The sequence below is a fragment of the Crotalus tigris genome, unplaced genomic scaffold, assembly GCF_016545835.1.
Source record: "Crotalus tigris isolate CLP2741 ecotype Arizona unplaced genomic scaffold, ASM1654583v1 scf7180000017933.3771270, whole genome shotgun sequence".
NCBI lineage: Eukaryota > Metazoa > Chordata > Lepidosauria > Squamata > Viperidae > Crotalus > Crotalus tigris.
The window spans coordinates 2,520,987-2,547,017 of NW_024096726.1; the positions used below are offsets into that span (position 1 = coordinate 2,520,987).

The window sequence follows — 26,031 nt, forward strand, 5'->3', positions numbered from 1 at the left end:
TTGCAGGCTATTTTCTCAACAGGGTTATCTTCGAATATTCCCAGTGAAAGGAAGCGGAAGCCATCAAATGATGGCTCTTTTGGGAGGAAAAAAAAATGCAATGAATTCAGTGGGCTTTTGTTAAGGCACAAAATCCTAAATCACAGGTGGGTGACTTTGGGCCAGTCGCTTTCCCTCAGTTCTAGGAAAGAGGCAATGGCAAACCACTTCCAAGGAGGAATGAAAAACAAAGCTTCTACTCAACCCAGCTACTGTACTTAATTAAGAAAAAAATATTGTTTTGTTCTCTTTCCTTCTTCTGACCAGCGTAAAAAAGCTCCTCAAGCAGAAATCTCCTTAGCTGACGAGTTCCTGTTTGAAGACCAGGCGTGCTGTTTGCAAATAGGGAGAAGGACCTTCCAGAGAGGGCAAAATTATGCTAATCAGGGTGGCACTCCCCAAGCGCCCCTTCTGGCGGTTGCTGCTGCCGTCACCTTCACCCTCACGCGGAGAACAGAAGTTCTGGAAGAAGAAGGGAAAGCGAGGCAGGCAGCGGATCCGCCCCTCGCCTCCCCCCGCCCAGCAGCCGGACGGGCTCCCCGGCACGGAGACCTTCTCTAACCGTGGGAAAGAGGAATCAAGCGCGCTCCTCCTCCCAGGCTCGAGCAGCCGTTCCTGAAGCTTCCCGCGGCGACGCCCAGATGGAACCGTGCTCCGGGCGTTTCAGGGCGCTTCTTCGCGCGTTGCTTCTTCACGGTGAGTTGCAGAGTTCGTGGGCTTTCGAGCAGGCGGGATTCCTGCTCCGACCGATCTGGGGCGTGGGGTGATGAGCACGAAGAGCCGGAGGGCCGATTCCCGGGGGAGCAGGTGAAGGAGCCTCAGGGAAGGCACCTTCCACTTGGTCCACGTCGATTCGATTCCTCTTTTGCAGGACTCTTCTGGCGCGGCGCGGCGGCGCAACTGTCCCCGGTTTCGGTTTCCTGGCAGTCAAGGTAAGAAATGTGGGCCGTGCGTGTTCGGGTCTCAGCCGTTTCGCCGAAATTCTCCCGCCGTCTCTGGACCAGAAGGCACCTTTCTTTGCCCTTTTTGCAAGGTGCAATGCAAGAGGGCAGTGAAGAGTGTCTGGCATTCTCGCCGCCCTTGTGATGGGTAAAGTGATACCTGGTGAAATTCTGCTCCGGCGCTTTGATTCTTGAGTGCTCAGGACTGGCCTGGTCCCTCGTGTGTATGTGCTGCGGTTGTCCCAAGAATGTGGTCCTGATTTGGAAAGTGATGCTGAAAAGTTTATCAAGCTTTGCCACGACTCTGTTAAGACTTTCTACAGGTGTTAGGCTATGGCTCCAATAATTCTCTGCCTATGCTAGGAATTATGAAAGTTGAAGCCCAAAACATCCTGAGAATACCAGTCAGGGAACAATATTTTGTGTTGTACTGAAATTTTTAGAGATGTGTTTAAGATAAAAGAAGGGCAACAGTCAAAATCCGTACACAGGGAAGCTATGAATCCCTTACAGAAAATCAGTAAAACGTGTTCTGCAACCTTTGAAGTCCAACTATGAATATGATTTAATGTGGACCATGGTGCACTTTTCCTGCAATTTTGGGGAAGAAAGTCCCATTGAATTTTTCAAGTCTAAGCAAAGATGTATTCTGATTCATGATGGGTGAATCAATTAGTTTCCTTATGTAGCAAACTAATTACATAACTAATGACTTAGCATTGCATAAACTTTGTCACAGATTGAACATTTATTTCTAAAGAAATGTGCTCTGATCTATGAAATAAAAAATAGTGTTTAAAAGTCACAAGGTTTTAGATATCTAGTAATCGTAGTCTAATAATATACAATTATATGTATATGTATTTTGCAGGTTAAGAAAGGGAATTTAAAATAACTATTTCATATTTTAGCATCCTGTAGAATTTTATAGATGAGTCATAGAGCTTGAATTTTTTTTGATGTGCTAAATATTGAAAAGTATGGAATGCTTTGGAAAATATATGAAAATGTAAGAAAATTGATATAAATATAATAAAATGAAAGTATTTTTCTATTTTTCAAGTAATTTGGGTAGAAGGATTTTTTTATTCCCAAGAAATGATTTGGTGATTGGAATATGTGGTATACAATCTGCTGGGAAAATTTTCGCATAAACACAGCATTTCTACCAATAAAATTTAAACTATTAAAATATTCAACATCAATTAATGCCTCCCAATTTCAGAAGCGAAGAATGTTCTTACTTCCTTTAAAAGTAAGTTAAAGTGTCTTAGGTTATATAAAGGAAAAATAGGATTATAAAAAGACACTGAAAAAAAATAAAGAAAGGAATTCGTTATTGCTGACTGAGTAGTAGCAATCAAAGCTCTCAAAGACAGGGCTTTATTTTCAGCAGCATCAAGAATTAAGGGGCACCCCTTAAATTCCATTTTTTTAATCTACTGATTCAGTCAGGAGGCCTCAAATTGAGTGGAGGTGCAGTTTTCCTAAGTTCTGCATGAGTAAGAAAGGTGCAGATTACCTCTGCTCAACAAATCCAGCCTTGTTCTTTTCTTCCTTAGGAATGACAGCAGCGCGGTTCCTCAGAAACGAGATCCTAGTGTCCTCAGCAATCAGGTAAGGCACCAACTCTGCAGCTGTTTTTAGAGTTTTAAAAGTTGGACTGATAGAACGAACAATTCCCAGACTAGCATATCCTGTATGTAAATTTATAATTCTATGATTATTTTCCTTCTGTCTTTTGACACTGAGTTTTTAAACTCCTGATCTGAATACCTTTACTATTTTCATTTTTGGCAGGATTGAGGAAAAAACTTGAGCTGTAGATAGCTTTGCAATTCAAAAAGAGTTTACTTTCATCAACAGACATATTTGTTAGCAGATGCCTTGACCTCTGTTCTTTTATTGGAATGGTATGATGAACAGTCGGATCATTTATGCACTTAGCATTAAGCAAAATGCTTCCCCTTTTATATTTTGAATGGAAGAAATGTATTAAAATGTATGAATGTGTCATACAACTGATTTAACAGATTCAAGAAAAAACAACTATGTCACTTTAGAAGCAATTATTACTACATACATTTAATAATACATCATACTTAAAATGTATTTTTTCCAAAAAAAAAATTAATAAAAAATTAATAAAAAGATTACACAGCACAAGGAGATATGAATTTTTGGTCCATTTTATAAATTTACAATTATAAAAATGAATTAGATTCTATAAACTTCATTTTATAAGATTTAGAACAAAATGTATAATGTGAATGGCATTGAAGGGTTGATTTAGTAATGTTGATATTAGTAGTGATACTTTGTAATCATTGTATATATATCCTTGTTTATGTGCAAGAAGCTTTGTAGGTGCTTTATATTGGGAAATTATATAGAAGCAAATGTTTCATGCTTTAGGTACAGGTGATTGCTTACATGAAAAGAGCACGGTAAGGGGAGGGGGAAAAAGGAGTTATGGATGGAGCCTGGGTTGCTGCGTATGAGTCATCTTGGAATTATTTTTCTGTACTTTTTTGTTCCTGATACAAAGACCTGATCTCTTTGTTCTGGAAAGGTATAAAAGATGGAAGTCATCTTTCCAGGTTGTTGCCTTCATCTCTCTACCAGTCACAAAGAGAGATGGGGATCACCCAAGTCTATTTTGATCAAAATAAAAGTTGTAATTCTTTGCTGAAACCTTGCCTCAGGAGTTTCTTTGGCTCTTTTAAATTCCTGAGTAATGCTGGGGCAATTGTGAGGCTAAGTGGGAAACCTTACAACCTGGTGCCCACATGATAATCATTCTTTCAATCAAATTCACAATAATTCAAAGCATATGGCCTTAGGTGCTTTTCTTGCTCTGCCAGATTTTGATTATTACATTTTAAAACAGAGTAAAATGTTACAAGCAAGCAAGCAAGAATAAGAAAATAAACATCAGGGTGAGTTATTGGAAATGATTACTGTACTATCATTTAACAGTTTGTCTAAAAATAATCACTAAAATATATTTCCTGTTTTTAATTGAGAAGGCTTGTTTAACATTTAGGCCTCATTCAGAAGTTTGGGAGTGGTATTTGACAAAAATCAATACGTATCTTGCTTGCTTTCCATTAATTCCCAAGTTAACAAATACTTATTAAACCATATTCCTAATAGTTTGACTACATTTAATAAAAGTACATTTATTATTTAACATATAGTATTTCTACATTGCTTCCCCTTCAATTGAATCTTGCAGTTACAATAAGGATTAAAAACAATCAAGATACATTGCTTTAATTTATTGTACTTTATCAGTGTAAATATGTTCATTGAAAGTGGGAAGAAAAAAGAATACAAAACAAAACTATTCATCCATATCATTTGCACAAAAAACCCTATTCTTTTTATTTTGTGCAGCCTATTTAACTCCTCTAAATTCAGATCCTGTCTTTTGTTTTTCTCCAATTTTTGTTACTGAAAACAGACAGCAAAAAATTATACAAAATACACACAGGAAATTAAATCAACTGGCAGGAAAACTGTGTTTTTGTTAAAAGAGTCCAAGAACTGGAAGCGGCCTCTTTTGTTGCCTTATCTTCAGGTTGTTGATCTTAATTAAGTTGCTCAGAGTACGTGTAAAATATTTGGCAGGTATAAAAGAAAGGTACTAAATATTATTAAAGCCACGTTACTGGAAAAATACGTTACAATGGATATACAAATGAAATTTACTCATGTCTTAATAATTATAAGGAATATAAAGTAGAGTGATATAGATAATTTTGTGACTTTGGCTTGTTAAAGTTTGAGGGATTTCTGAGAAGAGACAAAGAGAAAATGAAAATAAATTCTGGGATACCATTTAAAGGGATTAAAGATCAAGAATGTTAAAATCTAAAGGAAGGAATATAAAGCTGTGTATTTGATCAAGATTAAAATACGTATAGTATGCTGTTTCTTGTAACCCTTAATGGAGTTTGCTGACCAGGACCAAATACTGAGTCTTTAAAGATTTGGAAAAAGAGATTTTTGTTGTATTTTTAGAGAAAATGATAAGTTAGTGTGTTAAAGTAAAGGGAAGGAATATTTGTTTATTGGATTAAGGCTAAAATATATATGTTCTTTTTTGATAACTCTTAATGGACTTTTGTTGACTAGGATAGGTTGACAAGACTTTAAGAATTTGTTTATAGATAGAATATGACATATGAGAGGAAGAGATGTTTTACTGTATTCTTAGAGAAGGTGATAAGTTGTTGAAATTGTTTGTATTTGTGATGAAGAGGAAAATCATCAGATTGGAACTTCTGTTGCTAAGCTGTGACTATTAAGTGAGTTGTGTCCAATTTTGTAACTATTTTTACCATAGTCATTAAGCAAATCACCATGGTTGTTAAATGAATCACATAGTCATTAGGCAAGTCCACTTTTCCCCAATGACTTTGCTTGTTGAAGTTCTCTGGGAAGGTCGTAAATGGCAATTAAGTGATCCTAGAATCCTGCCACTGTCATAAATAAATGCTGGTTGCCAAGTACCTGAATTTTGATCAACATGACCATAGGGATAAACACAACAGTCATAAGTGCAAGGACCAATCATCAGTCACTTTTTTCAGTGCTGCCCTAACTGCAAAAGGTCAATAAACACATGTTTACAAGATGAGGACTACAGTGTACTTTGGTACTTGACTGCTTTGAAATGTCAAATTGCTACTTGACACATTTTTATGTGAAAATTTTGTCCCGGTATTTGCTGTTTGTTTGGTACTTGATAAGCAAGCTAGAACTTGTCGGTGTTGTGACTAATATATTATTCCTTATGGGAAAAATTTGTTTGGAATCAATTAACAACTGTACTTGTATTAGTCTTTTATCTTTATAACTGCAAATATTAATAAAATTATACATACATTTGTGTGTGTGTGCGCGCGCACACACACACACACACACACACACACACATTCATTCCATCTTTTTTCCTTCAGAATTTTTTTGTAAGGCCAAGTTAGACTAGGGCAGTGGTCCACAACCTTTCTAGCTTGGCAGGGGTGAGTGTGAGTGGCAGGTGCACACGTGCACGCACAGCTCCATTTGTGTGAATGCTGCATGTGCATACCCTCCACTCGCCTGAATAGAGTTTCATGCAAGCGGAGGGTGCCTGCGCTCATGCACGAAGTTCCACTGGCATGAGAGCAGGGCACTTGAGTGGAGGGCGCATATACTCATGCATGAAGCTCCACTTGGGTGAACAGAGGGTGCTCGGATTCAGAGCTCCATTTGCACGACTGGAGCTTGCACTAGTGGAGCTTCATGTGTGTGCTTGCCCACTGCTTGAGCAAGTGGAGCTTCACATGCATGTGTTTGCCCATTTCTCCCACAGCTCGGTTTTGAACAGGTTGTGGCCCAGGGGTTGGGGACCCCTGGACTAGGGGATGGAAGAAGGATTTCTATTACTAAAAAAAATAAACCCACAAAAGCCCCACATTGAAGAAATAAATGCAGATAAATACAATTAGAAGGGGCAAGAGTGAAGAAATAACTCCAGTGACATAGATGGCACCATGATTGTGCAACTACAATAAATATATTCTGTAAAGGTTCAATAAAGCATATTTTTGAGGACTTAAGCTTCTATGCTACGCCATACTGAAATATTTTAACTTGCAACAAAATAATGTGTCATAACTTTTTCAATCATTGGTACATTTTTCTAATCCATTTACACCTATGAATAATGGACTATTATATGTTATTTCAAATTAATAGATTTTTTTTTTAATGCAGGTATCTGGATTCTCATCTTATAATTCTTCCTCTACCACAGCATCTTCATACAGGGAAAGAAGATTCCGTAACATATTCTGTGATTCATCAAGTAAGCTCCCCAAGCTATTTGTAAATTTTTAAAATCACTATGATGAACCTTATTTCATCATAGCAGTAAATTAAATCAATTTTCCTTACCAACAATTATTTGAACATTTTCCAAAGTTGAACTTGCAAGGTACAATATTCAGCAGCAAAGTGGCTGATGAGGCTCTGCCATCCTTGTAGAATAATATCAATTTTGCAGTTACCTTATTGTTTCCTGGCTTAATTCAAAGTGCTGTTTATTACATAAGGTATAAAGCATCAATTTGTGTGTGGGTGGCCAGTTGAGGATCTCCAGCATTTTCTGAGGTTCATAGAATATATACCACTCTTTTTCAGTGGTGGCCCTCAGCTTATGTGGACATTTGCGAATGGCCTGTTGAGGGTCCTCATCTCTTCCTAAAGTTATTGGAGCATGTACCAAATGACAGTCCTTTTCAGTGGTGGCTTCCTATTTATGAAGCAATTGATTCTCAGAATTACTGCAATATCTAATGTTTATCCAAACTACACTGACTCTTTTTGTTTTATTTCAAATGATTATGTCATCTTAATATATATTCAGAAATCATTGTCATATAGAATAAAATACCATAAAGTATAATTATTTGCTGAGAAGATTTCTAACATTAATTAGAAGGTATGGTACATTCTAATCATCTGTTTATTATACATAACTTGTAACAAAATATTGCATGTTATTTAAAAATAGATTTAGGTTCATTTGCATGCTTCAATGGAGGTGAATGTGTACACTGGAAAATGTGCAACTGTAGTCGATATAATGCAACTGGATCAAGATGTCAGATAGGTAAGGATATGATATCATTTTAAACCACCCATTTTACCTAGAATGATCTAAGAAGCAGAAATAACCTTTAACAAGATTGATAGACTTATTCTCAGAATCAACACAATTGCCCCAAAGGCACAAATCTGTAGTTTGGAGTTTTCATGCCCTATTCTGAAAAATAAAAGGATGAGGGCAGGAATCCCAACAACCATAAATGTTATGTATCACCATGCCTATTGTGAAAACAAATATTTTCCCTCTTCTGACTACATGTTAACAGTCATCACTTTCTTGGATGCAAGTTAAGCCAAGAGTAGTATCGCTTCTGAATAATTCTTTCCCTCTTCTTTTGCTATAGTACATAACATGGGAACAGAACGAGACAACATTTGCCGAACGTGGGGACAATATCATTATGAAACCTTTGATGGGCTTTACTATTTTTTCTCTGGGAAATCTACATATGTTCTTGTCAGGCAGAATGAATTAGATGAACAGAGTTTTTCCATACAAGTAAGTGAACATAAGAATGAAGGGGTATTGTGTAGTATAGTTGTTTTCCTCAGCTCTGGGGTTTATGAATTAACTAGTTAGTCTAGTAGATGGGCTATTGGTGTAATATGACACTTCTGACACTATCAGTTTCAGAGAAAGTCAGAAAGAATAGGTGTGTATGATGGATGATTTTGTTTTTTTTCTATTGTTGTTTGGTTGAGATTTCATGCACCCATACAAAGTGCTTTTCTGCGCATGATGGTTAAAAACATTGATACTTTTATAACCCCCTTTTGCTTCATGATTTGCGGTCATGAAAATCTTTCTATGCTTGGCAAAGATTTGGGAGCAAGCGCAATTGGAGATTAATTAAACAATGTTTCATGCAAATATTGAAGACTGCAGAGATCCCAGCTTAATAGCGCTCCAAAGAATGTGGATTTTGATTGAACCTAAATGTTCCAAAGTTGGACCATAAGAAAGGCTGAGCACCAAAGAATTGAGGCCTTTGAACTATGGTGCTGGAGAAGACTCCTGCGAGTCCCTTGGACTGCAAGGCGTTCAAACCGGTCAGTCCTAGAAGAGATCAACCTTGACTGCTCTTTAGAAGGCCAGATCCTGAAGTTGAAACTCAAATACTTTGGCCACCTAATGAGAAGGAAGGACTCACTGGAGAAGGGCCTAATGCTGGGAAAGATTGAGGGCAATAGAAGAAGGGGACGACAGAGAATGAGATGGCTGGATGGAGTCACTGAAGCAGTAGGTGTGAACTTAAATGGACTCCAGAAGATGGTAGAGGACAGGAAGACCTGGAGGAACGTTGCCCATGGGGTCGTGATGGGTCGGACACGACTTCGCAATTAACAACAACAACAAAATGTTCCAAGCTTCACTTATATGTACTGTTTTGTATTTTGGGGAATACAGTTGTTACCAGATGTAGTGTCAAGCTATCAATTCAGCTGTAGTTAAGATATAGGCATTGATTTAATGTTTATAATTTCAATGTTATTTAGGATCCTGTTTCTGAAGTTGTATGCAAATTGTAATCTAACTTTTCTTCAAATTTTTATCTCATTTTTTTTGCAGATCCATAATGATCCAGAATGCAGTTATTTTCCATATTCTTGTAAACGATCTGTTAGCTTATATTTTTCTGGAGAAGAAGAAATCAGATTAAGTAATGAAGTTACTTACAAAGGCATTGGGTAAGTTAAACATATATTCACTTTCATGGTATTTTTACCTATGCTGTTATTTTAACATTGCAGATTTAAGTATTCTTTGCAATTTCTAAATATAGACAAGTTTCATTCCTGTGGATAATATATAGCAATTACTTTGTAATACATTGTGCAATTGAGATCAATAGTTATTTTTTAAAAAATAAAAATTTCATATAACTTTCTGCTGACTGACAGGTGTTTCTGGGATCACAGGGATACTTTTGCCGAATCAGTCAAAAGCTATATAGCTGACCAACATAAAAAGCAGGGTTACAGAAGAGCATCTTTAATGCCAATGGGGACTAAAAAAATATTGAAAAATGTAAATTGACATTTCCAGGCAGACTGTAGCAATTGTAGTACAGTCTCTTTGAAATATTTTTGTTTTATGGGCCGCAGCATATCTCTGGACCATGCTGCCTTTTTTTCTACACCAATTGAATTCTTCCCTTTGCTTGCCTTTTCCTATACTTTTTCACAAAGCCCTAGTTCTCCACAAGAAACATAGCTATTCAAAACAAGGGAATTAAGATTGTTCTCCAAGCCATATTAAGAACATTGTTACTAACAAGCCATATTAAGAACATTGTTACTACCATTGTCTTTATTTTCCATTAATAGGAACGTGACTCAGTAATAAGATCTGTGCAGTTGAAGGCAGTAATTCTGCTTGACTTTCATTGGCAGTTATAGAATCACAAAGATGAAAATGGGAATTTGAAAAGAAAACTATGTTCTTTTCTTTATGGTGATGTTTGTTTTGTCTCCTAGAATACAATTACCATATACCATAGGGAAATTACATATCCAAAAAGTAGCTGGATATGTCATTGTTAGACATCAGTATGCATTCTCTTTAGCTTGGGATGGAATATCTGCTGTTTATATTAAGATGGCTCCTGATTACTTGGGCAAAACCCATGGACTGTGTGGTAATAACAATGCCATTCTGCAGGATGAGCTTTCCACAAGTTACGGTGAGTATTTGCTTGAATTACAATGTTTGTTCAGTATTATATATATGTCATGTGTAATCCTTTATAAAGATATCCGAGGAAATGAAATGTAAATAAAATACAGATTAGAATAAATGGGTTAAGTGAAATCTAACACTTGAGGATAATTTTACTTTGGGCAGCTCAGTATGAGATAACAACAACAACAACAACAATAATAAGTTGGAAGGGACTTTGGAGGTCATCTAGTCCAACCCCCTGCTGAGGCAGGAAACCCTATACCATTTCAGACAAATGGCTGTCCAATCTCTTCTTAAAAACTTCCAGTGTTGGAGCATTCACAGCTTCTGGAGGCAGGTGGTTCCACTGATTAATTGTTCTAATTGTCAGGAAATTTCTCCTTAGTTCTAGGTTGCTTCTCTCTTTGGTTAGTTTCCATCCATTGTTTCTTGTCTTGCCTTTAGGTGCTTTGGAGAATAGCTTGACTCCCTCTTCTTTGTGGCAGCCCCTGAGATATTGGAACACTGCTGTCATGTCACCCCTCATCCTTCTCTTCATTAAACTAGACATATTAATTCCAGCAACTGTTCCTATAATATAATATAATATAATATAATATAATATAATATAATATAATATAATATAATATTATATTATATTATATTATATTATATTATATTATTACATTACATTACTGTACTGTACTATACTATACTATACTATATTATACTATACTATATTATATTATATTATATTATTATAAAACTGAACATAGAAAAAATACACACCTATCAAATTGTTCTAGTTTTATCTGCATGGAATATTTAAGACATAGGAACATTAGAACCAAACTAATGTAGTTTAGGAATTAAGTAAAGGGAATATTGTGCCAGCAAGGTATTTTTTAAATAGCCTGACCTTCTATTTTGGGTTATAAGTACCGATTTCATTATATGGAAAAATGGATGAGAACTGGAAAGTCAGGACTCTTGTAATCAGTCAAATAAGAGAGAAAAATCATGATGTCATCTATTATACTAAAAAAAATGTCCTTCCAAGGTGTATGCAGAAAATTTCTCATGATACTCTTCCCCACAGCTGATACAGACAGGTTGCTTGTGTTACGGGATCGTAATCAGTAATGTATGTCCTATATTATGCATTTTCTGTGTATTTGCATCTATATGCTTTATTGATTAGAGACTCATCCCATGATTGTTAGATGCCCACACAGTATGGCAGAAAATCTCTAAAGAAGATTAATGCAAAAAGAATTTTTAAAATTCATACAAAAAACATCATAAACTCCAACATTATTCTGAGTGAAGATTCCCAGTGTATGTTACAATACTATTCTATCAACAGCAATTGAACTGTCTTCAGTGGATCTGATTAGCATAAGTATGATGATTTCATTAGACAGCATGGTATTAATGGCTAGATGACTGAATACTGACTCTGTTTCAGAACTCATTAGAACTAATTTAATATTACTTAAGAAGTTAGATGGAAATTATGAAAGAAACATAGTGATGATAAAGTGAACTTCCCGCATTTATGCATCTGTGTATTTGCCCCCTAGAAAAAATTACAGAAGATATTGAAGAGTTTGTGGAAAGTTGGAGGGAAAATCCTCCCCAGGAGAACATCCGTTCCTGGGGCACATCTTTTAGTTATGAACCACCCTGTTTGAGTCGAACTAATGCATTTTTGCAGGTAAGTATGATTATTCAACACACCACACAAAATAAGATTTAGTTTTAAATATGAAGCTTTTTTGTCTATTCAGTCACAATCATCACCCTTTTATTATGTAAGTCTGCCATACCGGCTTATATTTTATTCTTAGTTGACATTGTGTTGAGAGACCCTGTGATCTAGAAGACTTTATAAATGCCAAAAGTGTCATAGGAGCTATCAGTGAAGTATAGTGAAGTAGTTATTGGATTGTGACAAGGAAGACTGTGATTGTAGTTATTAGATTGTGACAAGTTTTTGACCATGCTCTTCCACTGAGGCTGACTAAGGCTATCTCTCAGCTTAATATGCCTCACAAGTTGGTGGCTGTGGAATTTGTACATGTTGTTTAGATTTCCTGAAAAAAAGACAACATAGCAATCAAGCAGTCAAACAGAAAAAAAAATCTGATTCTTATCTAATTTCAACTAGTTTTTTATATACTGTAAGTTTTACCTCAAAAGATATAATTCTTTCCTTTTGGAACAAAACAAGCTGAGGAGTTACATTAGCTGATGAATATGGTTAGCTGATAGATTATATTCTTATTACGTCTGAGTTGGTTTTAATACCTTATCCTTTATTATTTTTCAGAATTTAGTATTTTATCATTTAAAGCTGTAGTCTGTAGATACTTGGAAGTGCCTGTATCAGAATTTAAGTAGATTTCAGCATTTAGATGAGCACCTGTGAAACAACTTTTCTATTTATAGGCAATTGTCAGTAACAAACAAATAAAAAACCAGGTACATTTATTACAATTTTGACCAATGTAGTTCAGTTTTCCATAAATTTCTAGAATTTTTTTCCTAGTGTATATATTAATAACATTCTTTATGTATCCTGGGATGAGTTTGCAAAATTTATTTACCTATGTGTAAAATGTGCCTCTGTTAACAGAGCATAGTAAGAATGCATTTTGCACAGGTAGTCCTCGACTTATGACCATAACTGACCCAAAATTTATGTTGTCAAGTGAGACATTTGTTAAGTGAGTTTTGCCCCATTTTACGACTTTCCTTTCCACCGTTATTTTTTTTTATTAAAAAGTTTTATAAGTTTTACAAAAAGAACAAAACCATACAAAGACAAAAAACAACATGTACAAAAAAACCCTAAACATTACATAACAAAACCCCCTTTCCCCACCCTCCACCCAAACATCCCCCCTTCCCCCCCCAGAGCTTCCCAGAGCAGAATATAGGCTTAATTAAAAAACAATTAAAAAAATTATATTTATAAAAAGGAAAATATAACATTAAAACATATATATATATATATATAAATGAAGATTATGAAAAGGCTATATAATATTTTTTTATATCCAGTTTAAATTGTATAAATTTTATCCACTTATCCCAAACAGCAAGAAATTTCTCTTGCGTTTGTTCCTTTAAAAAAGCCGAAATCTTTGCCATTTCCGCCAAATGAGACACTTTAAGAAACCATTCCTGCAATGTAGGCAAAGATTCCTTCTTCCAAAATTGTCCTACTAACAGCCTCGCAGCTGTAATCAAATTTAACATCAATATAACCTCCTTTGTATCACAATCAGTAACTATACCCAACAAAAATAATTGCGGAGTAAATTTTACCCTCCTTCTAAAAATTCTCTGGATATTCCACCATATCTTAATCCAAAATGCTTTTATCTCTCTGCACGACCACCAAATGTGATAATAAGTAGCATCCATGCAACCACATCTCCAACATTTAGGTTGTAAGTCAGGATACATAAGAGACATTTTTTGTGGATCAAGGTGCCATCTATAAAACATTTTATAAAAATTCTCCCTTAAGTTCTGTGCTTGTGTAAATTTGACATTTCTGACCCAGATGGTTTCCCAGGTGTCCAATGAAACTGGCTCACGAAAATTCTGCGCCCATCTGATCATACAATCTTTAATTAGTTCCGTTTCTGAATCCAATTCAACTAAAATCCCATAAATCCTCTTAATGTGGGTTTGTCTTTGATCCTTCACTTGCTTAATAAGATTTTCATCTTCTCTAAGAATACCCACCTTACAATCCACCTTCCATCTATCTACTAATTGCCTATATTGGAACCAAGAATAAATAATATTCTCTTGTGCTAACTCTTCCCGTGATTTTAACTGCCAGTTTTGTCCATCCTATCTAAGTAACTGTCTATAAGACACCATATCCATTTTAGCACCCCTTTTTATTCCTTCTATCGCATGCCAAGGTATAGCCCATAATGGTACTTTAAAATCACTTTTATAATATTTTCTCCAAGTCCTGAGTAAAGAAATTCTTAAAATATGAGCTTTAAAAACCCAATCCATTTTTTATTAAATATTAAATAGGCATGCCACCCAAAAAGTAAATCCCATCCCTCTAGATGGAGTATCTCAAGATTTGTCAAATTTACCCAGTCACTGATTAGTGTTAAAACCACCGCATCATAGTATAATTTCAAATTCGGTGCCTTGAGTCCACCCCTCTCACGGAAGTCTTGCATAATTTTAAACTTAACCCTTGGCTTTTTCCCTGCCCAAATAAATTTGTTAAGGCCTTTCTGCCATTCGCTTAAATTAATCTCATTCTTCAAAATCGGTAGCATTTGAAACAAAAAAAGAAACTTGGGTAGAATATTCATTTTTATCACTGCAATTCTTCCCATAAGGGATAATTGCAACTTCTCCCAATTCTTCAAGTCTTTCTGTACCCTAACCCACAACCTTTCATAGTTATTTTTAAATAATTTTGCATTAGAAACAGATAACATCACCCCCAGATATTTTACCTTATTAACAATTTCAAAACCCGTCAAATTAACCAAGGTCTGCTTCTCCTGGCTAGTCATATTTTTAGATAAAATTTTAGTCTTGTTAACATTAATCTTAAAGCCCGAGACCAAACCATAATAATGAATTAATTGTAATAACTTTACTACAGAATGAGTAGGTTGCGACAAAGTAACCATCAAGTCATCCGCAAAAGCTCTTAACTTATATTCTTTTTTATTAACTTCTATTCCTTTAATTTCCTGCGACTCTCGAATTTTAATTAACAATATTTCCAATGTTAAAACAAACAGCAACGGTGATAATGGACATCCCTGCCTGGTACCTTTCTCTATTGTGAAAACCTCTGACAACCCTCCATTAACAATAAGTTGTGCCGTTTGTTTTTGATATATTACCGTAAGAGCTTGTACTATCTTTTCACCAAAATTCATCTCCTCCATTACTCTTAACATAAAATGCCAATTCAATTGATCAAAAGCCTTTTCAGCATCTAAAAATATCAACCCTGCAGGGACTTGGTTGTTCTTGTCTAAATATTCTAATAAGTTAATAATTTGTCTAACATTATTTTTCATATACCTTCCAGTTATAAACCCAGATTGATCTTTATGCACAAGATGATGCACAACCCTCATAAGCCTATTTACTAAAATTTTTACAAATATCTTATAATCCACATTTAAAAGAGATATAGGCCTATAATTCTTTGGTAAAGTAAGATCTTGATCCTCTTTTGGAATCAGTGATATAAAAGCACTACGCCATGAAGGAGGAATCTCTAGACCCTGTAAAATATCATTAAAAAGATTACCTAATGGCTGAATCATCTCCTCCATTAAAGCTTTATAATAAACAGCTGTTAACCCATCCGTACCCGGTGCTTTCCCTGGTTTCAATTGCTGAATTGCTAACGTAATTTCCTCCTTGGTAATTAAGCCATTAATTTCCTGCTTCTGATTCTCTGTCAATTTGGGAAAACTAGCCTCATTTAAATATTTATTTATATCTAAAATTTGAACATTGGTAGATTTATATAATTTTTGGTAATACTCCAAAAAAGATTTCTTAATCAATTCCTTCTGAGAAACTAATTTACCCTGATAATTTATTTTATCTATTATTCTCTGTCTCTGTTTCTTTCTTAACTGGTAAGCCAACCATCTCCCTGGCTTGTTAGCATTACAAAATGTATTTTGTTTCATAAACAATAAGTTGGTTGCAGCTTGATCTGCTAACAACATATTGAATTGTGTCCTTAATAACTTTACAGATTCTTTAATATTTTCATCAGAAGGATTTAAAATCAAAGACTTTTCTTTTAATTTAATTTCATCTTCCAATTCTTTACGTTTCTGAGTCTGCTTTCGCTTATGATAATTGTTCATTTTTATCAAAATACCACGCATAAATGCTTTACCTGCATCCCCTTATACATATTTAAAGCAAAATAATCCTTTAAACACTCCTTTAACTTTTGAACATTCTTTTCTTGTCTAAATAAATTTTCATTCACTCTCCAGGATCTTCTCTCCTCTTTTTCTTGAGTCAGCTCCATCCAAACTGGGCTATGATCCGTCAGCGACCTAGGAAAAATCTTTACATTCTTTACTCTATTATATAAGTCCGTTGTAATAAAAAAAAAGTCAATTCTTGAGAAGGATTGGTGTCTATCTGAGAAAAAGGTAAAATCTCTCTCCTCTTGATTACATTCCCGCCAATAGTCCCTTAGTTCCCAGTCCTCTTTCATATCAAAAAAGGCTTTAGGTAATTTTGCATGTTTAAAAAAGGGAGAAGAACCTTTCATGTCCCTTTGTGTATCTAAGACACCATTCCAATCACCCATTAATACCACGGATCTATAGTCCAGCAAAGTTATTTTTTGATGTAACATCCTGTAAAATTGTTCCTGTTGCTGATTTGGTGCATAAAGTCCCACTATAAGTACTTTCTTACCATATAAGCCAAGTTCAATCATCACATATCTTCCTTGGGGATCCGATTCTACCAGACAAGCTGGTAGATTTTGCTTCACATAGATAACAACTCCCCCCTTTTTCCCCAGAGCAGAAGATACAAAATGAGATCCCAAACGAGCATTAACTAAATATTTCTGATCCTTAAGTAAAATATGAGTTTCCTGTAAACAAATAACATCATTGTTATGTTGCTTCAAATAATAGAAGATTTTTTTCCTTTTCTGAGGAGAATTCAATCCGTTAACATTCCAGGTCAGAAACTTTGCCATCTCCCTTAGGCAGGAGCCCGGAGAAGACACCTTGGAGATCTGCCATTGCTGCATGTGTTGCATAACTCTTGGGTCTTGCTCCTCCCACCGGCAATGATGCACTTTCAGAAGAAGCTTCTTTAACCTCTTTCTTACGTTGCTCCTTCTCTTTGCGTCTATAAGATGCACGGGTCATTCTCTGCTCTTTAACCTCCGTTTGACGTTGCCATTCAGCTTGCAGCATCCCAGCAGAGACCAAACCTAATGCCTCAGATTGCTGCTCCGACTCTTTGCCACTCAAAGACTTCTGAACAGGTGGAGCTGAGCCTGCACCCAGGACCGTATTATAAAACTCTCTGGCTTTGTCAACCGTATTCAATCTATAACGTGTCCCCGCATGGCTCAAAACAATACCCATCGGGATTTCCCATCTGAATGGCATCAATCTGGTTTTAAGCTCATTAGCCAGAAAAGAAAAATCTTTCCTGTTTCTTAAAATCTTTGATTGGATTTCCTTTAAGATAATAATATCTTGAGTAGCAATCTGGAATCTCTTATTATAAAAAGTTTGTACAATTTCATTACGCAGAGACTTCTTTGTAAAATAAATCACCACATCTCTGGGCAAGTTCTTCTGCTTCGCAATCCAAGAATTGACTCTATAAATTTTTTCAACTTCTCTGCGTAACTCTCCTTTATCCTTTATGGTTTGCATCCATCAAAAAAAGGGACTGAGTTACTCGGCTATAAATTCACAGATTTTCTGGAGGGAAATTTAAACTAAACAGCGGGGACAGGGAGTTAATTGATACGGAACAACCCTGTCCCCGGCAATTTAAAAACTATAGGGCTATCAGTGCATGTAGCACAGATGTGTGTGTGGACAAGAATACCAACCTTGCTACCAATCAAAATGAAGCCTCTAATAGCGAGTGCCATATAAAGTGCACTAACCAAATAGGTGGTAAGACAATAGGGGAACTCAGGCACCACACAGGTTATGTAGAAACGAAAACACAGGGCCACCCACAAAGGACTCAAATGTTTATACACCAATGCACAAAGTATGAACAGCAAACAGGGTGAACTAGAAATTCAGGTTAATGAGGGCAGATACGATATTGTTGCCATTACGGAAACATGGTGGGATGAAACTCACACATGGAACACACAGCTAGAGGGATTTAAATTATTTAAAAGAAACAGACCAAATAAAAGAGGAGGTGGAGTTGCTCTCTATATAAGAAATAACTACATCTTCACAGAAATAGAGTACAACAATGATAAAAACTGTCTTGAATGCATTTGGGTCAATATAAAAGGGGGGGGAAATGACATTGCCATAGGTGTATACTACAGACCACCCAACCAAACAGAGGAAATAGATGAACTTTTTGCTAGTCAGCTAACTAAGGTATGTAGGAAGCACATCACAATAGTAATGGGGGACTTTAACTACCCTGACATCAACTGGGAGACAAACTCCGCACCAAGTGGAAGATCAAACAGGTTCCTGGCAAACCTAGCAGACAACTTTGTCTCCCAAAAAGTAGAGAAGGGAACTAGGGGATTAGCCATTTTGGATCTAATTCTCACTAACAGAGATGAAATGATAGACGGTGTTGAAGCCATAGGAACCCTGGGAGGAAGTGATCATGCAATATTAGAATTCAACATTATAGAAGCACAAGCAATAGAACACAGTCAAACTAGAGTCTTGGACTTCAAGAGAGCTAATTTCAATAAACTTAGAGAGGGCTTGGGAAGGATTCCATGGATGAGAATCCTCAAGGGGAAAACAACTCAAGAAGCTTGGGAAATTTTGAAAAATGAGATAATAAAAGCACAGTCTAGCACAATACCAACAAAGAGGAAAAACAACAGCTCTCAAAAGAAACCAGCATGGCTGCATAAAGAACTCTCTGACAAATTGAAAGATAAAAAGGACAAGTATAGAAAGTGGAAAGAGGGGAACATAACTAAGTCAGAATATCAGCAAATAGCCCGAGCCTGCAAAGATGAAGTGAAGAAAGCCAAGGCTCAAAATGAACTGAGGCTTGCGACCAAAGTCAAAAATAACAAAAAAAGCTTCTTTCAACATGTAAAAAACAAGAAAAAAGTGAAGGAAATGATTGGTCCATTAGTGGGTGGAAGTGGCAAGAAGGTGACAAGCAACAGGGAGAAAGCAGAACTATTTAACTCATTTTTTGCATCTGTCTTTACACAAAGGGAAAAAACAGACCAACCTATCAAAAATAGTGCCACAAAAAACAAAACAGAAACACAAGTTAAGATAGGCAAGAAAATCGTTAGTGAGCACCTGTCCAGCCTAGATGAGTTCAAATCGCCAGGACCAGACGGATTACACCCCAGAGTTCTCAAGGAACTGGCAGATGTGATATCGGAGCCACTGAACTATATTTTTCAAAGATCCTGGAACACAGGGGAACTACCAGAGGACTGGAAAAGAGCTGATGTAGTTCCCATCCTCAAAAAAGGAAAAAAAATGGATCCAGGAAATTACAGACCTATCAGCCTGACCTCAATACCTGGGAAGATCCTGGAAAAGATAATCAAACAACGAATCAACGAACACCTAGAGGCAAACAAAGTCATTACTAAAAGCCAACATGGGTTTGTCAAAAATAGATCATGCCAGACAAATCTTATTGCATTCTTTGACCAAGTGACAAAATTAGTGGATCAGAGGAATGCTGTGGACATAATTTACTTGGACTTCAGTAAGGCATTTGATAAAGTAGATCACAACCTACTACTTGACAAGATAGAAAAATGTGGGGTAGACAGAACCACCACCAGATGGATCCGTAGCTGGCTGACCGGCCGTACTCAGCGAGTGGTCCTCAATGGAACTGCATCTATATGGAGGGAAGTGTGTAGTGGGGTGCCCCAGGGCTCTGTTCTGGGCCCAGTACTCTTCAACATCTTCATCAACGATTTGGATGAAGGGATAGATGGGGAACTCATCAAATTTGCAGACGACACCAAGCTGGCAGGAATAGCCAACACTCCAGAAGACAGGCTTCAGATACAGAAGGATATGGACAGACTTGAACACTGGGCACTAACTAACAAAATGAAATTCAATGGTGAAAAAAGCAAGGTTCTACATTTAGGCAAGAAAAACCAAATGCACAAGTACAGCATAGGTGGCACCATGCTCAATAGTAGTAACTGTGAGAGGGACCTCGGAGTCCTAGTAGACAATCACCTAAATATGAGCCAGCAGTGTGCTGCAGCTGCCAAAAAGGCCAACACAGTGCTAGGCTGCATTAACAGAGGGATAGAATCAAGATCACGTGAAGTATTAATACCACTCTTACAATGCCTTGGTAAGGCCACACTTGGAATACTGCATCCAGTTTTGGTCACCACGATGTAAAAAAGATGTTGAGACTCTAGAAAGAGTACAGAGAAGAGCAACAAAGATGATTAGGGGACTGGAGGCTAAACATATAAGGAACGGTTGCTAGAATTGGGTATGTCTAGTTTAACGAAGAGAAGGACAAGGGGGGACATGATAGCAGTATTCCAATATCTCAGGGGCTGCCATAAAGAAGAGGGAATTAAGCTATTTTCCAAAGCACCTGAAGGCAGGACAAGAAGCAACGGGTGGAAACTCATCAAGGAGAGAAGCAACCTAGAACTAAGGAGAAACTTCCTGACAGTGAGAACAATAATCAGTGGAACAGCTTGCCTCCAGAAGCAGTAAATGCTCCAACACTGGAAGTTTTTAAGAAGAGACTGGACAGCCATTTGTCCGAAATAGCGTAGGGTTTCCTGCCCGAGCAGGGGGTTGGACTAGATGACCTCCAAGGTCCCTTCCAACTTTACTACTATTACTATCCATATTCAGAGCAACAGCTAAGTCAGTAAGCACCATCTCCATCAAATCTTGATTCATATCTTCCTTGAGGCCTCTAATCCTCAAGGCATACTCCATCTGTCTATACTGAACCATAAGCATATCTTCTTGTGAAATCTCCACCTTCCTTTCCACATCTTGAATTTTGTCATCAAAGGAGTCAACTTTATCTTCCACTTCCTCCAATCTTGCATCCAGTTTCACTACCACTGTAGCCAAGCCTGATACTGCTGCAACTATATCTTGTCGCAAGATGGTATTATTAGCTTCTAATAAGCCCTTTATCCCACTTATCTCTTCTTTAATGTCAGATTTAATATCAGATTTAATCTGCATAACAAATTGCTTCATTTCATCTCTCATTTGAGACATAGCATCCCCCATTATCCCTTTAACCTCTTGTGCTGACAGGCCTGGCAGAGGAGGAGAAGGTGGTGGCTGAGCCGGTGGTACATGTTTAGGTTGTTGTTGTGGTTGTGCAGCAAGAGCTGTAGGAGAAGAGACCACCTTAGGTGTTGTCAAAGGCAGCTGTCTCTTTGAAGCCATTTTATGTGACACTGTTCTCACTTCCCTTCTCCTCAAAGAAGGGGGAGGAGGAAAAGATTTTTTTCAAAAAAACAGCACCAACATAGTCCTTTAAAAAAATCCAAAGAAGTAAAAAAGAAAAAAATCAAAAGAAAAATCCAGTAGCAAGAGCAAAAATATCAAAAGCAAAATCATTAAAATCCAGTCCTTTAAAAATAAAGAAAAACTAAAGAAGGAAAAAAAACTCCGACACTTTCAAAACGCCATCTTAATTCCTCTCTCCGTACCAAAAAAAAAAAAAAAGAACAAAGGAGAAATAACCAAGACTAACCAAAACTAACTAAAAGAAAAAAAAAATAAAACCCTAAATTATAAAAAAAGAATCCTTTAATCCGCTCCGTCCGTTTTAAAAGTTACTCACCAAGACACTATACTCACGGAGATAGAGGCGGCGGTTTCTTTTGCTTCAAAGGAAGCAAAAACAGCTGGGAGGCGGAGATCAGCAGGCGCTCCGAGGGAACACTCCTTTCACCCCCTCTAGGAATAAATCCAGAGGGGGTGAAGGGGTTCTACCTCTACCCCTGCGTTCTCTATCCCTTCCCTTTGCCCGGGAAGGGATTTGCGAACCGCGGGCCAGCTGATACGCGCTGGACTCCGCGATTCCGACACCTTCCCAGTTGGACGGCTAAGAATTAGCCACCATCGCCGTCGCCCCGTACCGGAAGCCCCTTTCCACCGTTATTAAGTGAATCATTGCAGTTGTTAAGATCATAACCTGGTTATTAAGTGAATCTGGCTTCCCCATTGACTTTGCTTGTCAGGAGGTCACAAAAATTGTTCACGTGATCTGGGGACACTGCCACTGTCATAAATATGAACCAGTTGCCAAATATCCAAATGTTGGTCACGTGACCATGAGGATGTTGCAGTGGTCATAAGTGTGAAAAATGGTCATAACTCACTTTTTCAGTGCTGTTGGAACTTTGAATGGTCACTAAATGAACTGTTGTAAGTTGAAGACTACCTGTAATTATAATAGGATATATATTTGATAAGAATGAAAAGTTATATTATAGTTTACCTATTTATTTCTAAATCTAAAATCCTCTCCCAAAGAATCAGAAACTACATCAGATTGGTAGATGATAACACATTTCATCAGCAGATTACTGCTGATGAAATGATAACACATTTCATCAGCAGATTACTGCTGATGAAACGATGTTGGTTTATATTCTGATGTATGATGCATAAATGGAATGGCTTCATTCAGAGAAGAGAGGTGATCAGACACATAGTTTAAGAGAACAGCATCCGCTATTGGGAATCGTTACATATTATCTTCTCTGTCCATAACTCTAAATGCAATTGTTTGTGTCATGCAACAATACTTTGGGCCCAACATTATTCCCTGCACAGTATTGATTTAAAGTAAAGTGACAACCTGTTTCTTTAATGCTAGGGTTGTTAATTATTCTAGATAGAAATAGAGTAGAGTAGAGTAGAGTAGAGTAGAGTAGAGTAGAGTAGAGTAGAGTAGAATACTTTATTGGCCAAGTGTGATTACACACAAGGAATTTGTCTCTGGTGCAATAGCTTTCAGTCTATATGCAAAGCAACAGAATCATCATCATCATCATCATCATCATCCTAATAAGATGGGAGAGTAAAGAAGATAACAAGAATGTGCTAATACTACAGCCATACCACATGGGCAAATATATATAGATATTAGACAGCACTGTGAGAATTAGTTGTTCAGCAGATTGATGGAGCAAGGGAAAACACTGTCCCTGTGTCTAGTTGTTTTGGCATGCAGTGCTGTGTAGTGGTGTCCTGAGAGGAGGAGTTGAAACAGTTTATGTTCAGGATGCGAGGGGTCTTGTAGATATTTTCTCAGCTCTCCTTTTCACCTGTGCAATATACAGGTCTTCTATGGATGCAGACTGTTGCAATTGTTATTTTTGCAGTCTTAACTATCTGTTGGAGTCTGAACCTATGATGTTGGGTTGCTGTACCAAACCAGACAGTTATAGAAGTACAAATGATGGCACTCAATAATTCCTCTGTAAAACTTGTATCAACAGCTCCTGGGATAGTAGGAACTTATTGAGTTGCTTTTCAGTTTTCTGTTTTGGTACTGTTAAAAAAAAATCTCTACTTTTTTTCTGTTTTCAGAGGACATACACATTATGTAGTGTATTGCTTTGGTCCCCCTTTAAAGACTGTCATGAATTTGTGAGCCCATTTCCTTTCATGGCCAGTTGCACAAATGATTTATGTATGTAAGTATCCATTTTTTTTGAAGTCCAGATTTAGAAGTGGATAGCCAGGATCCAAAAGAGCTAATGAATACACATGGATCTATTTATTATATAATTATCTCCTCGTACTATTCATATCTCAGACAGCATCATGATGTCTAGGAGCAAGTTCTCAACATGTTCAAGATGACATAATATATACACATAGCAGGATTAATTTTGGCCAAGTATTTATTTCCCACCTGCTTCTTTTTCAAGCGTTATAGAGTGATATTCATCTGTTCATTCCCATAGAATTGAGCGGTTTAAATTTATGTATTTTGAATTCTCATTAGCTGATTATATTTTGATTTAATACTAAATCATGGTTCAGTTCTAGAATAAGGAGCTTAAGATTCCAGAAGTGGGTGTTACTCAAACCTCTGTCTCTGAGATTTATTTGTGAAGACCAGATCTGAAATATCTGTTTTAAGTTACTTGCAGTTTAGTCTGCCATTTGAGCTGTGAAATTAGATTAATCTATTTTATTTTTATTTTTTTTAAAGCCTTGTTGGAGGGGGGTCAGGTGATGGCTCAGCAGTTAAATAGGTTGAGCTTGTCAGCTGGAAAACTGACAGCTCTGGTTTGTGACTTGAGCACCATGTAATCGGATGAGCTCCTGTTACCTGCCCACCTAGCAGTTCGAAAGCACGCAAATGCGAGTAGATAAATAGGTACACGTTCCATGCACCTCGGCGTATAGTCATGCTGGCCACATGACCTTGGAAAGGGTCTTTGGACAACGCTGGCTCCCTTGGCTAAGAAATGGAGATGAGCTCTGCCCCCTAGAGTCGGACATAACTAGACAAGGGAAACCTTTGCCTTTACCTTTAAAGGCACTTTATCTAACTTATGTGTTGTGATTCATTCTGAAAACCTTTCACATAACACTAAAACGAGATTTAGAGTTTAGCTTAAATTCATTGAAATAAGTATGTTTGAAAATACAATTCAATTAAGAGCTTATATAATTATAAATAAACAAAAGTTATGATTGTACCTGTGCGATACTGATTTTCTATCAAAATACTAATAAGAATGATAATGAATAGATAGCTGTATGTATCCTTAGTACTGACAGCTTTTGACCTTCAAATAAAATATAACTGCTATTTGTATTGCTTTTATAATATGTTGTTTTGCATTTTGTGCATTGCTCAAGATAATAATAAAATAATAATGAATACTGTTATCAATAATATCTCTGGATTGCTAGTAACAATATTATTATTACCATCCTGCTCTTGTATGGAAATAGAGATAATGATATGTTAATTTTAATGTTTTTAAGGTCAGGCATTGATAATACCACTTGGTGTCGTGCATTAACCGAATACGCAAGGACTTGTGCTCAAGCAGGAAGACCACTCCATGAATGGCGGGCTAATTTTGAGCAATGTGGTATGCACTGAAGGGTTTCAGAATGTTTTACAGTCTCTGTAGTTTCCCCAAGTCTTTGTCTCTTCCCTCCCCCGCATTTTGTTTTCACATTCTTAATCAGTTCAGCTTTGACTAAGTTTACAATGTTTAAACCCCGATTTTTAAATTGCTACATTTACTAACACAGAGTGGCAATGATTAAATAAATTGGTAGCATGCAAAACTAGCGAGAAACACGTTTCTGCATGTATTGTTATAATAGATAAATAAATAAAATTTGTATATCAGATCAAAAACTTAATACACTATTTCATAATATACTATATAATATCAAGTTAGGAATAAGAACATTTAACATTGATGCTGTGTGATAATGATTTTCATTCCCAAAGAAAGTAGGAAATCAATGTTCTCTTGAAGTGTTCAATGCTTATATATCATATAGTGCAGTGATGGCGAAACTTTTAAAGACCGAGTGCCCCAAAACCGGCCCTCCCCACCACCTCACCCGCGCTCTGCTCCCTGCTCCTGCCCACTCCACCTCCATGTCCTTGGCTGCACTGCTCCACGTGGGCCATGCTCGGGGGCGACTCTCCTCTGGGGGGGCTGCTGGTGAGGAGGGGGCTGTGGGGGGAAGTGGGGCTGGGGCGATGGTGCGTGTGCCCACAGAGAGGGCTCTGAGTGCCGCCTCTGGCATGTGTGCCATAGGTTCGCCACCACTGATATAGTGTATATCTTAACTATTTACTCCCATCATCTCAGCTGCCCAGAAGCAGTGCACAAGGAATCTGGGGAAGTGAGCTTCTTGTATCTATTATCTTTATCTCCATTCAATCATCCTATTTCTTGTACATCCAGATTTTAAGATTACAAGTAATTTAAACTATGGGATTATAGGAGGC

General features: G+C 36.9%; 1 protein-coding gene across 5 annotated transcripts in view; it reads left to right on the plus strand.

The window, feature by feature from the left end:
- The first annotated feature begins 469 nt into the window (after nt 1–469).
- Nucleotides 470–26,031, plus strand: part of OTOG (otogelin) — a 114,941-nt gene continuing 89,379 nt past the window's right edge. For all 5 annotated transcript variants that reach the window (XR_005556860.1, XM_039344644.1, XM_039344646.1 and 2 more), the window contains exons 1-11: nt 470–735; nt 911–971; nt 2,543–2,597; nt 6,747–6,837; nt 7,546–7,644; nt 7,985–8,139; nt 9,211–9,329; nt 10,119–10,324; nt 11,886–12,019; nt 23,625–23,731; nt 25,041–25,150. Coding sequence is in view for 4 of the 5 variants with exons in the window: in XM_039344644.1 (XP_039200578.1) it covers nt 681–735; nt 911–971; nt 2,543–2,597; nt 6,747–6,837; nt 7,546–7,644; nt 7,985–8,139; nt 9,211–9,329; nt 10,119–10,324; nt 11,886–12,019; nt 23,625–23,731; nt 25,041–25,150 (1,192 nt within the window). In the remaining variant the exon portion in view is untranslated. The remainder of the gene's footprint in view (nt 736–910; nt 972–2,542; nt 2,598–6,746; nt 6,838–7,545; nt 7,645–7,984; nt 8,140–9,210; nt 9,330–10,118; nt 10,325–11,885; nt 12,020–23,624; nt 23,732–25,040; nt 25,151–26,031) is intronic.